The sequence below is a fragment of the Vipera ursinii genome (genome assembly GCF_947247035.1).
Source record: "Vipera ursinii genome assembly, chromosome: Z".
Lineage (NCBI taxonomy): Eukaryota > Metazoa > Chordata > Lepidosauria > Squamata > Viperidae > Vipera > Vipera ursinii.
The window spans coordinates 50,925,463-50,938,614 of NC_139517.1; the positions used below are offsets into that span (position 1 = coordinate 50,925,463).

A 13,152-nucleotide genomic window follows, 5' to 3' on the forward strand; every position below is an offset into this window, starting at 1 on the left:
TTGTAATATCATACTTTGCCACAAGATGTCACGAATGCCATTTAAAGCTTTTTAAATCCAAAGTGTTTATGATAGTTTTCCAGGTCTTATTTCTTTTTTAGATAAAAACAAATATCTCCAATAAGAATAAGAACACTTTTAGTCCCCAGGTTTCAAAGGAATATCCATCCAATTAGATTAAAATTGTTCTTATAGTTACTCTGTTTCCCCTAGGTAGTTAATCACCACTTTTCTTAGAGGGTGGGATAGAAATTCCCTTCCCTCTCTCTTCACAGGGGGAAAATACTTTGGATAGCTTCTACAAGAAAAAATATTTAAAGTCTTCAAAGGTAAGATTAGAACTCACCCAGTTTCATCCGTGTTGCTTTAAAGGTGCTTGGTGGTGATTTTGACTTCAGCTGTCAGCAGCTTAGTGATGAGCCATATTGCTATGGCTGGTCTTTCCTCCACTGGTTTGGAGGGCTTCCACAGATCCAACGGAAGGGCTGCCACCTTTCCACGATCAAGCAGGGGTCCCTTCTTGCTTGTTGCCCCTACAGGGTGACTTTCAACTCTTTCCAGTGTCCCCCCAGCAGGACGAAATTGGACACAAAAGACGGAGCTCATCTTCCAGCATCCGTGGTGCTGTGGTGGCAAACCAGAAGTGGCAAATACAATTCTTATTGTTGTTAATACATATTCAATTGAATATCAACATCTTTATTACATTTTCCTAATAATATCAATAATGGTTTAAGATATCTTTTCTAACAAAATACATATTAATTGCATTTACACTTAATATCCATTTATTCAATTAATATCCTGTTTTTCCTGCTTTTTAAAAAAATTTAATTTCCCATCAGTGTTCAAAGTGTCTCTATTGCTTATAATTTCTCATAATAAATTATATTTGTTTAACTAAGTTTTCCTCATTCAAACCCTCTTAGCATTTTCATATTTCCCTTCTCATACCAAAATATAATATTCTAGTTATAAATCCTATCTTTCTAGTTATAATACTTCTATTTCTAACAATTATTATCAGCCATGTTCAAACATCTGATTAAAAATATAATGTCGTGTCTAATGGGTCAAAACCTCTATTTTTTTCAGTCTTACTCTAACTTTCTTCCTTTGCCAACTAACTTTCCAAGTCAATGCATTTGAATCATCAAGTAATTCTTCTTCTATTTTTGTGTATATTGTTTGGAATAAGAAAGACTATTTGATTAAAGTATTTTTGGAAGGACGCCTAGCACATTGATATTCATTAAACAGCCTCCCTCCTTCTCCAATTTCCCCCTATTCTCCTAGCATTTCTATCTTCCATTCAGTCAGCTCTTCTTTCTTATCCTCAAGTGTGTTCTGAGATATTGACAGGTAATATAATTTTTCCATTTCCTATATTATTGCTACATCTTCAAATTATTCATTTGTCTGAGTCTATTAATTCCTTTCTTTAGGTCCTCCAACTTTGTATCTGCTTCCTCTGATTCTCATTCTATTTTCTGGGTTGTTAGTTCCTTCTTTGTAGTAATTTTCTGAGTTTGTAAATTTAGATTAAAAATTGTTATTTTATCTCCTTTGTGTTATTTTTATTCTCATCATGAGCTAAGGGTTAGGGTTAGGGTTTCTTTCTGAAATTCATCAACATTTTCTTGTTGGTATATCAAGCTGGGGACTTTGGGGACAGAAGTTAGGGATGGTTTTTTACCATTTGAAGCTAAAAATGGAATATCCATTTTATTTTTGTTTGTAGTCTTTATAGTCCTATCTATTTAGGGATTTAAAAAGTTTCAATCAATTGTCATTTGAACTCCAAATTATCCAACCAGCCTATCAGTTTGTCCTGAAATCTCTCCTCAGCAAATATAAGTAAAGTTTGATTTTTTCATTTTTTTCTGTCCAATGAAAAACTTATCCTTTCTGTCCAGAGAGAAAAGAGCAATTAAAAAGTGTTCATTGATCAAAGGTTTATAATCTAAAGCTTTCCATCATCGCAATCAATAATGCATGTTTCTTCTATAGGGAAATAGCTCTATGACACAGCTCTAAAAGTCAGTTAGTATTTATATTTGTACTCCAGGCAGGCCAGTTTCAAAATAGTTTATTGTCTCTGCCAAACAAATAAGCAGCCCAAGAGTTGTTTTTTTCCCCTTTTCCCAGCTGCAGTCTTCAAAAGTGAAAGTTTCTGAAAACAAGAGTCTTATCTGAATCTGGGCTTCCAGCCAAGTTTCCTTTAGGCATAATCAGGGCTTTTTTTCTCATAGAACGCTCAGAACGGAGTTCCGGCACCTTTTCTGGATGGAACCTTGTAGGATAGGCAAGGTGGGTTGTATGACATGTGTGAGTTCCGGCACCTTTTTCTTTTACAAAAAAAGCACTGGGCATAATAAATTGTAGTGCTGTAGTTTGCCACTAGATGTCATTGACACTGTCTTCCAGCTTTTTACATCCAAACATATATTACAAGCTTTCTTTTAAAAAAAAATATCTTAGAAGCACTTTTAATCCCCAAATTTCAAAGTTATATATGTGTATTAATCTTGCGATTTTCTCTGTTTTCCCTCAAGCAATTAATTCACTGCTTTTGTTTTCCTGAGGGGAGGGGTGGAAATTCCCCTTCCCTCTCTCATTGGGGAGGATTCTTTGCTTTGGGTGTTTTTTTCTCAGGAAAAAGTCTTAAAATCATAAAGAGAGGATAGGGTCTCACCAAGTTCTATCCATGTTGCTCAAAAGTTGCTGGTTAATGCTTATTTTCTTCAATTGTCAGCAGCTTCTGACTGGCCACATGAATGTAGCCAATCTTTTTGCTGCCAGTTTGAATGGCTTCTTTGGATTAAATGGAAAGGGCACCACCCTCCCACGATCAATGAGGGTCCCCTCCTTCTCCATCACCTCTTCAGGGTGTCTTTAGGGACTTTTTAGGATCCCTAATGGGACGAAATCAAATGCAGAAGATGGAGCCCTATCTTCCTGCACCTGTCGCGCCACAACGTCAAACCAGAAGTCTAGCAATTACTGATTTCTTGTTAGTATTCTTTTATTTGCATTAATCAGAAATAATGTCTGTGTCCCATGGCCTACATTAAAACCAGCTCAATCTAACATTTCCCTTCCCTACATGACTTTAGTCTGCCATGGATGACCTTAAACCTTATTTTGCTACCATGTGAAATTAAGGATATTACCCAATAATTTGTTTACTCTGTTAAATCTCCTGTCAACTGTCCCATTTGGCAAATTCAACAAAAGAAACTCCTGGCTCTTTAGATTAACCAAGAGTGTAGCTTTATTGAAAAATCCATGTAGGAATGGCAAACTCTGGGATTTTTCCTGTGAAAACCCACATAGATCCCTTTTTCCTCTCTGAGCCACACACAGTTCACCAACTGAGTTCAGTTCTTTTGCTTTGGGAAAAGCCCTCTGCTTTGATCAAAACATTCTTCATCACTTGGCCTTGTCAGATAATGTCTCCTCGACAATAGATAGTTCACTTGCATTCTAGTGCTTCCCTCCTCCCTTAGGAATTCACCACCCTCTTCCCGTTACTGTCTGGCAAAACTGTGAGCGAAAGCTGCTACAGAAAACTATGGAATGAGTCAGGTTTAACATCTGCTTTCTTTGGTGTTGGCATATAAATCTTTTTCAATTGAAGTTGAACCCAGTTGTTGTTGCCTAATTTTGCAGGCAGAGTTTGGTTAGAACTGCTATATATTCTTCTGTTGTTTGACATATTTCTGTAGATATTCCATTATTTTTGTAGTCTGCTGATTTGGTAATGACTAGAGTGTTGGTCTAACGTCATGTTAATATTAGAGGTTCTGGTAAGTAAGCAATATCTGTTAAGAATATTGATATCACTACTATACAGAATTTCAATACACCATTTCTTTCTTTGTTTGATCTTTTTAGAAGTGATTTTACCATACCTTTAAGGCTGAAATCTCCTTCTAAATTAGGACATATTTTAGAAGACTTTGTTTTTTCCATTCTGAATCCAGTGTCTTTACAAATATTGTTGTGATACTGTTCCTTACTTTTTGTAATAGATCTTTGACATTTTGGGTGACATTCCTTCCTGAGATCTTTGACTTTTTTGGTATGGTTTCTTTTCATTTCTTGGTAATTTCCACTATTTGTTTTAACATTTGATTTCTTTATTTAGTTTCTCAGTCTTTAGCAGTCTGTTTTCACTTTTATCCTCTACCTCATAGTTGTACAACCTTTCGGCTTGTCTAGGCTACATGGAGTGAAGAGGAATTGTCATGAGATGGTTTATTTTTTATATTTTTATCTATTTTTTATTATCTTGGATACATTACTAGCTGTTCAAGTCCACATGCAGTTCACGGGCCACAGGTTGCTCTATATCTTCTTTAATTTTTAAAAAAAGTTTCATTGGTTCCCTATTACTAAGAAGCAGGATTTCAGTATGATTCCTGATATTTTCATGACACTGGTACCTATACAGTCAACATCATATTATAGAAACTGGTTGACTTTCTTTTTCAACTCTAGCTTAACTTTGAACTTATGCATGAGAAGTTAGTGATCTGCTCTACAGTCATCTCCAAGCCATCTCTTTGCTATTATAATTTAACTATTCTACCCACATAGAGCAATGATAGTCTTTATTATAGTCAATGGTTAACAAATTAAACAAACAAACAAACAAAGAAGAATACAAGAAATGATGCCATAGAAGGAAAAAAACATAATGTCTGGGGAAAAAATTAAGCATCCAAAATTTACTTACAATACAGTGGGGGCAAGAATAGACTCTAGGTAATAAAAACAAAGGACAAAGTAATTACTTAAATACTTTAACCATAGGATACTGAAGTTCCTCATATGAAAAATATATGTATGAGTTTATGTGAATGTAAATGTATGTGAATGTAAATAAAATTGGACATAGTCAGAGACAAATAACATAGAACAGGAGAAATAAAAATGTAGGCACAGTAAACAGATTTGAAAGGGCATAATGTTCCTGTACTGTTGCTGCCCAATAGCAGTGGCTGCCCTGTATGCTAATATACTTTTATACAACAGGGTAAATACGAACATGCTTTAAAACTCTCCTTCAATATTATGTGGGAATGTAAGAAATATGTGATTAACAATACAATTGTACATTACAGGGAACTTAATTTTGTTGTGGTTCCCAGCTGAATGTACTATATACCTTATGTCAAAGAAGTGAAGGTATGAAATAATGGTGAGCTTTTTTGAATATCAGTGTAGTTTCTCACATCTTTTTTCAGGCAAGGGAAAATAATAAAAGAATTCAGCTTGGTTCTAAAGAAGATTAGTGCTTACTTTTTTGTGTATGCTGAAGGAAAAACATTTTTCTTAAAACAACTTTAAAACAAGAAACTAAGGCACACTTACAATGAAGAATAATTTGATTTATTGACAGGCAGTACAGGAATTTCATCCCTATTTATAGAATTATGCAGATCATTTCAGTAGACATCAGTCAGTTTCATCTAGTGCTTAAGGGATCAGGCTAGAACTCAGGAGACTGTAAGGACCCGCCTCAAGACCTCTTCACAAGAAAGCAGAACTCTTGGAACAGATTCATCACAAAAGGGACTTTTATTAGGAGAAGTTGACAGCAGGCATAGTAGGTAGGATATGAGGGTTTCCCACTCAAATCAATAGGTTAAAGTAGCAAAAAGCAAACCCCACGCCAACAGTTCATCCAGTCAGTTCAAACAGGCCAATCCCCAGGTGTTAAGTCCGCTGTGGGGATGAGGCTGATAAGATTGCATTCCCAAGGCTGTGAAAACGTTGCAGCGAGAGATAAGCCAGATGGCTGGAGGCACATTCCTTTCTCACCCCAGGTTGGCATCAAGGGGAGAAAAGTTCAAAGAGCAAGCAGATAGAGGAAGCGGAGAGGATACATTGTAGCAGCTAAGCAAAAGGGCAATATACATACAATTCCCCAAAAGCCTCCCCCTTCCCCCCAGGAGTTTGGCAGAACCCATAGAAAGGAAAAGAAAAAGAAAAGAAAAAGCCCCCCTCACCAAAGAAGTGGGTTCTGACATTTAGTTTTAGCCTTGGCCATGAAAGCCAGCTGGGTGGCATTGGGCTTGTTACTCTCTCTCAGCCTAACTGATTTTACAGGATTGTTGTTGTGGGGAAAATAGAATGAGGAAAATGTGTTGGATATATCAGTGCCTTGAAGTTATTTGTAAAATAACAAACAAAACAGGGACTTAAAAACTTGGTTGTTCGAATTGTCTGGCCTGGACTGAGGGATTTTAAATTTTAAAGTATTTTAATTAAATCATATTAAATTATATTAAATTAATTTTAAAATTTTAATTTTATTGTTATTATGAATTGTGGGCTTGTACTAATTTAATTCCATTTTATTCTCTTTTTGTACTGTTTTAACTGCCCTGTGAACCGCCCTGAGTCCTTCGGGAATAGGGCGGTATATAAATTCAACTAATAATAAATAAATAAATAAATAAATAAATATGAATTTTTCATAGCAGCCAACATGACTGATAAAATTAACATTACTTAGATAATTCTTATACATATTAAAATATTTAATGAATGATGAATAAATGATTGATCCTGCATAATAGAAACTTCAATATAAATAAAGAACCTTAGAATTATAACAAATTATTTTAACATCACCATTCTCAAAAGAAACCTGGATCTGAGTGCTTAATGCTAACAGTCTTCTTAGCATTTGTGGTGAGCATGCATTCCTCTACTTTGTTTATATCTTATTAGCTACAGCTTAGAATTCCAGGGACCCAATATTCTGTAGGTGAATTTGACATATTGATCATTAGAAAATACATGTAAATTGGGGCCCATGGTTAATTTATTCACTTTACCCTCACAAGGCATTACTATTTTGTGAGTGTATGTATAGATGTTTCATATAGGTTTAATAATAGTCATCTCTGAGCCAGGCAGACCTAATATGATCACAGGAAAATCATAGGTATTCCAAAGATAGGTTGCTTGGTATTATGTTCAGTAACAAAGACTAATTTCAAAAGGATGTGTTGAATCTGTTTGTTTATGAAAAATTATATGGCTGCCAATTCACTCTCAGTGACTCTGGGCAGCACAAGATAAAACCTCAATACAAAAACAATTTTAAAAAATCAATACTCCCCCTCCCCTGGTGACAACATACAATGCATTCTTCCTCTGGAATTGTTGAGCAAACTTACTTTTTTTACTGCTTTCTAAAGTACCGGTATGTGTTAGAAACCATGTGATCAAAAGGAATTACTATACTGATACAATTCTTTTCAGAGAAGGAAACTATGATGGAATTTTTGCACTGCTGTGATGAATTCTGATACTTATTTTAGATATAAGGTGGCTGAGAATACATATGAATGTTCTAACTTTCTTTGTGTAATCTTCTCTCTACCTGCTCTGGCTTACCTTGCTTTACTTCAGTCCCAAATGAATATTTTATGAGATAATTTCTCTCATGGAGTATTTGTAGATTAGGATTCAGAGAAATTGCAGTGCAGTTTATACAGAAAATTAACTGCAGCATTCTCACAAGGAAATTCAAAAGCAACCCAGATACACTTATAATAGTTCTAAAATAGAGAACTATTAGAATAAGTAGAAAACCAGAAGTCTTCTTAACAAAGAAGATATTTAGGAAAGCAGAGGATAGGAGGGGGGGGTTTGTTTTCATTGTTAAGAGGGTTTTTTTGTAAGTTTAAAATATACTGTTAAAATAGCTAAAAGAATCGCTAGACTGTGAGGAGGCTATTGGATTTCCCATTGTTCTGTTTAGAAGTCCTTTATTGATCTCTAAGGAAAGATGGGAAAGTGTTGGATGATAATGCACTCCCGGATTGGGATCCAATCCTGATAGAGGATTTGGTTTATAATTCTTTTACCTTTAAAAATATTAGATAGGAACTTGGGATTTGAATCTGATTCTTACTTTATTTTTCTCACTTTACATACCAGGACCCCCCTCTGCTCCTCGGAGTGCCATCTCAAATGTTAACGAGACTAGTGTCTTTCTGGAATGGATTCCTCCTGCTGATACTGGTGGAAGGAAAGATGTGTCTTATTATATTGCATGCAAGAAGTGCAACTGGCACTCTGGGCTCTGTGAGGCATGTGGCAATCATGTCAGGTACCTTCCACAACAAAGAAACCTGAAAAACACCTCTGTGATGATGGTAGATCTGCTGGCTCACACAAACTATACCTTTGAAATTGAGGCAGTGAATGGTGTGTCCGGCCAGAATCCAGCTACACGGCACTTTGTTTCACTCAATGTAACCACAAACCAGGCAGGTAAGTGCAATTTCACACAGATAACTAGGTTCCTGAGAGGACGTAGTCTATAATTCTTTTCCAGGTTAGAAGATGCATAACAGAAAGCTGCTTGAAATAATAATTTGCTTTCAGTAAGGAGCATCTTTTCCTCTCTTCTTTATCTTGGATTAAAGAACATACATCAATAAGCGAATAATAATAAACTGTTTCTTCTCATGTTAATGTAATCCTGCAGGAACAGATTTTCAAAATAGATTTTCACCATCAAATTCTCATAAAATGTAAAACATTCAATTGTTACCACTTGTAATAGAAAGGATGATGAAATCTACATATATTTTTCCAAAAGCCATTAATATGGCAGTTAATCTGTTTAAAACTATTGTTTGAAAAGGAATAAAAATGTATTTAGTTCTATTAGTATACATCTTCCATAGAATATCACTATTAGATATTGTCAAAATATAAAGCACACTAGCTTAAACTTGTTGTCATTTTATTTTTATTGTGGTTTCTTTTACACGAAATATATTGTTTCTATAAGTGAAAGGATATATTCTGACAAGCATAAGATTTTTATCTGAGATAAAAAAAACAGAAACTGTTGTGTATTGAACGGTTAAATGTTGTTAATCAAGTTCCATTCCCTCACCAAGTTCGTGAGGAGAAAACGCGGCAGACCACTGACAGCTGTCAAACGAGCTGCCGCTCACTACCACGCAGGTGCGCCAACCGGCTGACCATGACAGCTGTCAAAGCGGCCGCGCAGGCACAGCTCAATGACAGCTGTCAGGGAGCCAGGAGCTGCACATGCGCAGAAGCAACCTAGCTGTCAAAAGTTACCAGCTGGCCGGAGGCGCAGCTCGTTGACAGCTCGCGGCTGTCAACAGCTACCACACCTGATTGGCCGCAGCCATGCGGCGGGAGAACGTCGCACTGTTATTGGTTATCGCTTGTTCTAGTTTGTGTATAAATAGCAGGGAGTCCCAGTGGTGTTCTAAGCCGGTGCCTTCCCTAATAAACATCCTGAACTGTGCCTGCTGTCTCCGAGTCTTGCCTCACGATAATCCACCTGCCGACGAGGATGGGATTCGGGTCTGCTTAGACAGAGCTGAAGTCACAGAGCTGAAGTCGCAGCTGAAGGAGGGAAGCCATCCCACCAGCCAATCGCTGAAGTCACTCGCTGGTCAGGGAGACCCCTCCACGCACTCGCCTTACAAGCAGACCCGAGGACCAGGACACCATGGCCAATCTCGGGCACATTAGGGAATTTGATGTCTCGCAACCATAAGGCTGGGAATCTCACCTCGGGCAGGTCGAAGGGTACCTCCTCGTAAACAAGATTTTCGAAGATCGCCCCAAGGCCGCCACACTTCTATGCCTCAGTGGGCCGGCGGTCTACGACGTGGCCGTAGGGCTCTGCAGCCCGGACCCAGTTGCTACCATGCCTTACGCCGAGTTGGTCGACCGTCTCAACCAGCATTTCATGCCATGGCGGTCCAAACTTTACTGACGGCTGAACTTCGCCCGTCGCTTCTAACAACCGGGCGAGTCAGCCATATCATTCATCGCCAAGGTTTGCCACGCAGCCCGCCGTTGTCGTTTCCCCGACCTAGAGGACTGCATCCGAGACCAGGTCGTCATAGTTCTGCGGAATGAATGGCTGCAGAAAAAGATCGTCGCCAAACCAACAATGGACCTCGCTGAGGTGACGCTTGAGATAATGGCGTACAAAGAAAGCCACAGAGAAGATGTGGCTCCGTCAGGCAATTCCGTCAGCGGGTCAGTCCACCAGGACCACCTGAGGAATCCCGACAATGGAACATCAGAGGAGGAATCTGGAGTAGACGCCATCCGCCCGAGTCCCAGCAACCCCCGAACACGCCACGAGTCTGACAGAAGACCCGACAGATCGGCCACGGGCACCAAGAATTCCCCATCAAACCGGCTCAAGTGTGCCAGCTGTGGCGGAAATCATGCCAGAGCTTCCTGCAGATTCCGGAACACCAAGTGTCACGGCTGCGGAAAGACCAGTCACATCCGTGCTGCCTGCCGCAGCACGAACACAGAAACCCTCAATGATCTGGAAGTCGCCCTGTCAGGTAGGATGTCCCCTCAAAACGTGGGCAGGGAAAACCACAGGGCATCCATCTTGTCTGTCCGCTTGGACCAGGGGCCCTTACTCATCAACTACCTCAGGCCCAAACTAAAAATCCAAGTTCAATTACAGGGAGTCCCATGCGAGATGGAGGTGGACTCAGGGTTCTCAGTCTCCATCATATCATGGAACACACTTCAGGGAATCGCGCGTCGCTGAAGACGCCACTTCCCCCTAAGTCCCTCACAAATTCTGCTTCCTGACTTCCAGGGGGCCCCTATCAAACTGAAGGGGAAAACCAAACTCAGAGTTGATTACAAGCAGTTCCACGGGGAACTCACTGCCCAAATTGCCTTAGGGAGGCGTGCCAGCCTCATTGGCGCACGCGTTCCTGCAATTGCCGGTCTCTAAAGAGACAGCGGACGCACAAACCATTGTCACCCACCGTGGGGCGTTCAAAGTTAACCGCCTGCAATTCGGCATTGCTGTGGCACCTGTCATTTTCCAGGAGGCCATGGAAAAAACTCTCAAAGGAATCCCCGGGGTCTGGCCCTACTTTGATGATGTGCTCATTGCAGGGGAGACCGAAGAAATTCTTGCAGAAAGGTTGCAGGAGGTGCTGCACAGATTCTGCACCACTGGCCTTAAATTAAAAAAGAAAAAATGTTCCATAGGGGTTCCAGCCACTGATTTCTTGGGCTACAGAATCGACGCCCAAGGAATCCATTCCACAGATTCCAAGATTCTGGCTATCAAGGCAGCCCGACCCCCCCCAAAACAAAACAGAGCTACAAGCCTTTTTGGGACTGCTTAACTTTTACCACGCCTTCCTCCCCCAAAAGGCAACCATCGCAGAGCCCCTACATAGGCTGTTCGACAAGGGAGCCCCCTGGCAGTGGACCCAGGTCCACAATGATAGTTTCCAAAAGTTAAAACACCTCCTATCCAGTAAGTCCACCATCACTCACTACAAGGAAAAAATGCCCCTCTGCGTCGCTTGCGATGTCTCCCCCTATGGTATAGGCGCAGTTCTCAGCCACCTATACACAGACAGGACTCAATCTCCCATCGCCTATTATTCTAGGACTCTTTCCAGGGCAGAGCGGAATTACGCTTAAATCGACAAAGAAGCCCTAGCAATCGTAGCAAGCGTGAAAAAATTTCACGACTACCTGTACGGTCGCCCCTTTATGATCTTCACAAATCACAAACCCCTGCTAGGGCTCTTCATGTGGGACAGGCTAACACCCCAAATCCTATCCTCAAGAATGTTGCGCTGGACCACATTCTTGGCAGCTTATTCCTTCAGGCTGGAACACAAGCCCGGGAAGCAAATGGACTACGCAGACGGGCTAAGCAGGCTGCCCATGGCCACTCTAGACCCAGCACCAGCCGGCCACATCCTGGCAATCCAAGAATTGCCAGACCACCCCTTGTCCGCTAAGGACATCGTCTCAGCAACGAGCAGGGACAAGGTCCTGGGCAGAGTACTTGCCTGGGTAATGACAGGTTGGCAGTTCAGCTGTCCCGGACCAGAGTTTCAAGCTTTCTATATTAGACGGCATGAACGGTCAGCCCACCTAGGGTGCATCCTTTGGGGGTAGTTGGGTCATCATTCCAGACCCCCACAGATCCCAAGCGCTGCACTCACTCCACGACGGCCACCCAGGTGTCATCAAAATGAAGGCACTTGCGCGCAGTTTCTTCTGGTGGCCGGGACTGGATAAAGACATTGAGAAACATGTAGCTGGCTGCTACATGTGCCAACAAACAAGACCCCCCCTGCCACATGCCCCCGTCCACAAGTGGGAGGTGACTAAGAACCCCTGGTCCAGGGTACACATCGACTATGCTTTTCAGGGCCAGAACTTCCTTATCATAGTCGACAGTTTTTCTAAATGGCTGGAGGTCATCCCTGTCTCCAGCACCACCACTGCCGCCACGATCAGGGGGTTAAGGAGGGTTTTTGCCACTCACGGGCTACCTGACATCCTAGTGTCTGACAACGGCCCCCAATTTACCTCTCGTGACTTCCAGATTTTCACCAGGGACAACACAATCAGGCACACCACGTCCGCTCCCTTCCATCCATCCTCAAACGGCCTTGCAGAGGTCATGGTGAAGGTGACCAAGGATTCCCTAAGGAAGATCATATCCGGAGACTGGCACTGCTGGCTGGCTCAATTTCCCCTGGCACAACACTCCACCCCCTGCTCCACCACTGGGAAATCACCAGCCGAACTTTGCTGGGGCCGCCGGGTGGTTACAAAGCTGGACAGGCTGCACCTGGACAGGGCAGCTGCAGAAGCTGAACACCCCCCCAGCCAAAAACTTTCCCGGCTGGACAACTCATCTGGGCCAGGAACTATGGGACAGGGGACAAATGGTTTCAAGGCGTTGTGTTGGAACAAACGGGGCCAGTCTCCTACTTGATTGACTTGGGAGGAGGTCTCCACATCAGACGCCATGCAGACCAGCTAAGGACCAAGGGACCCCAAAATCTGCCACTTCACCCTCCTCCCTCTCCACTACAAAGCCAAACTCCAGCACAGCAAAACCAGAGCCCACCGTCCCGCAACCACTCACCCCCGGAGAACCTCGAAGCCCCAGATCCTACACTTTCCCCCAATGGGGGAAAGGGAGACCAGCCCGAAGGAAACCTCCGCCGCTCCACCAGACAGTGAAAGGCTCCTGCGTACCTAGCTGACTACGAATGGGCCAGGAGCAGGTCAAGATACGAAGGGAGGAACCGCCAAAATCCAGCGAGTCAACAC

The 13,152-nt window shown here is 41.5% G+C and overlaps 1 protein-coding gene across 1 annotated transcript in view; it reads left to right on the forward strand.

The window, feature by feature from the left end:
* The window catches only part of EPHA5 (EPH receptor A5), a gene marked incomplete at its 3' end in the record, with an annotated part of 190,333 nt that overhangs the window by 86,029 nt on the left and 91,152 nt on the right, over positions 1-13,152 (forward strand). The window contains exon 4 of the mRNA XM_083378998.1: positions 7,963-8,298. Coding sequence (XP_083235124.1) covers positions 7,963-8,298 — 336 coding nt within the window. The remainder of the gene's footprint in view (positions 1-7,962; positions 8,299-13,152) is intronic.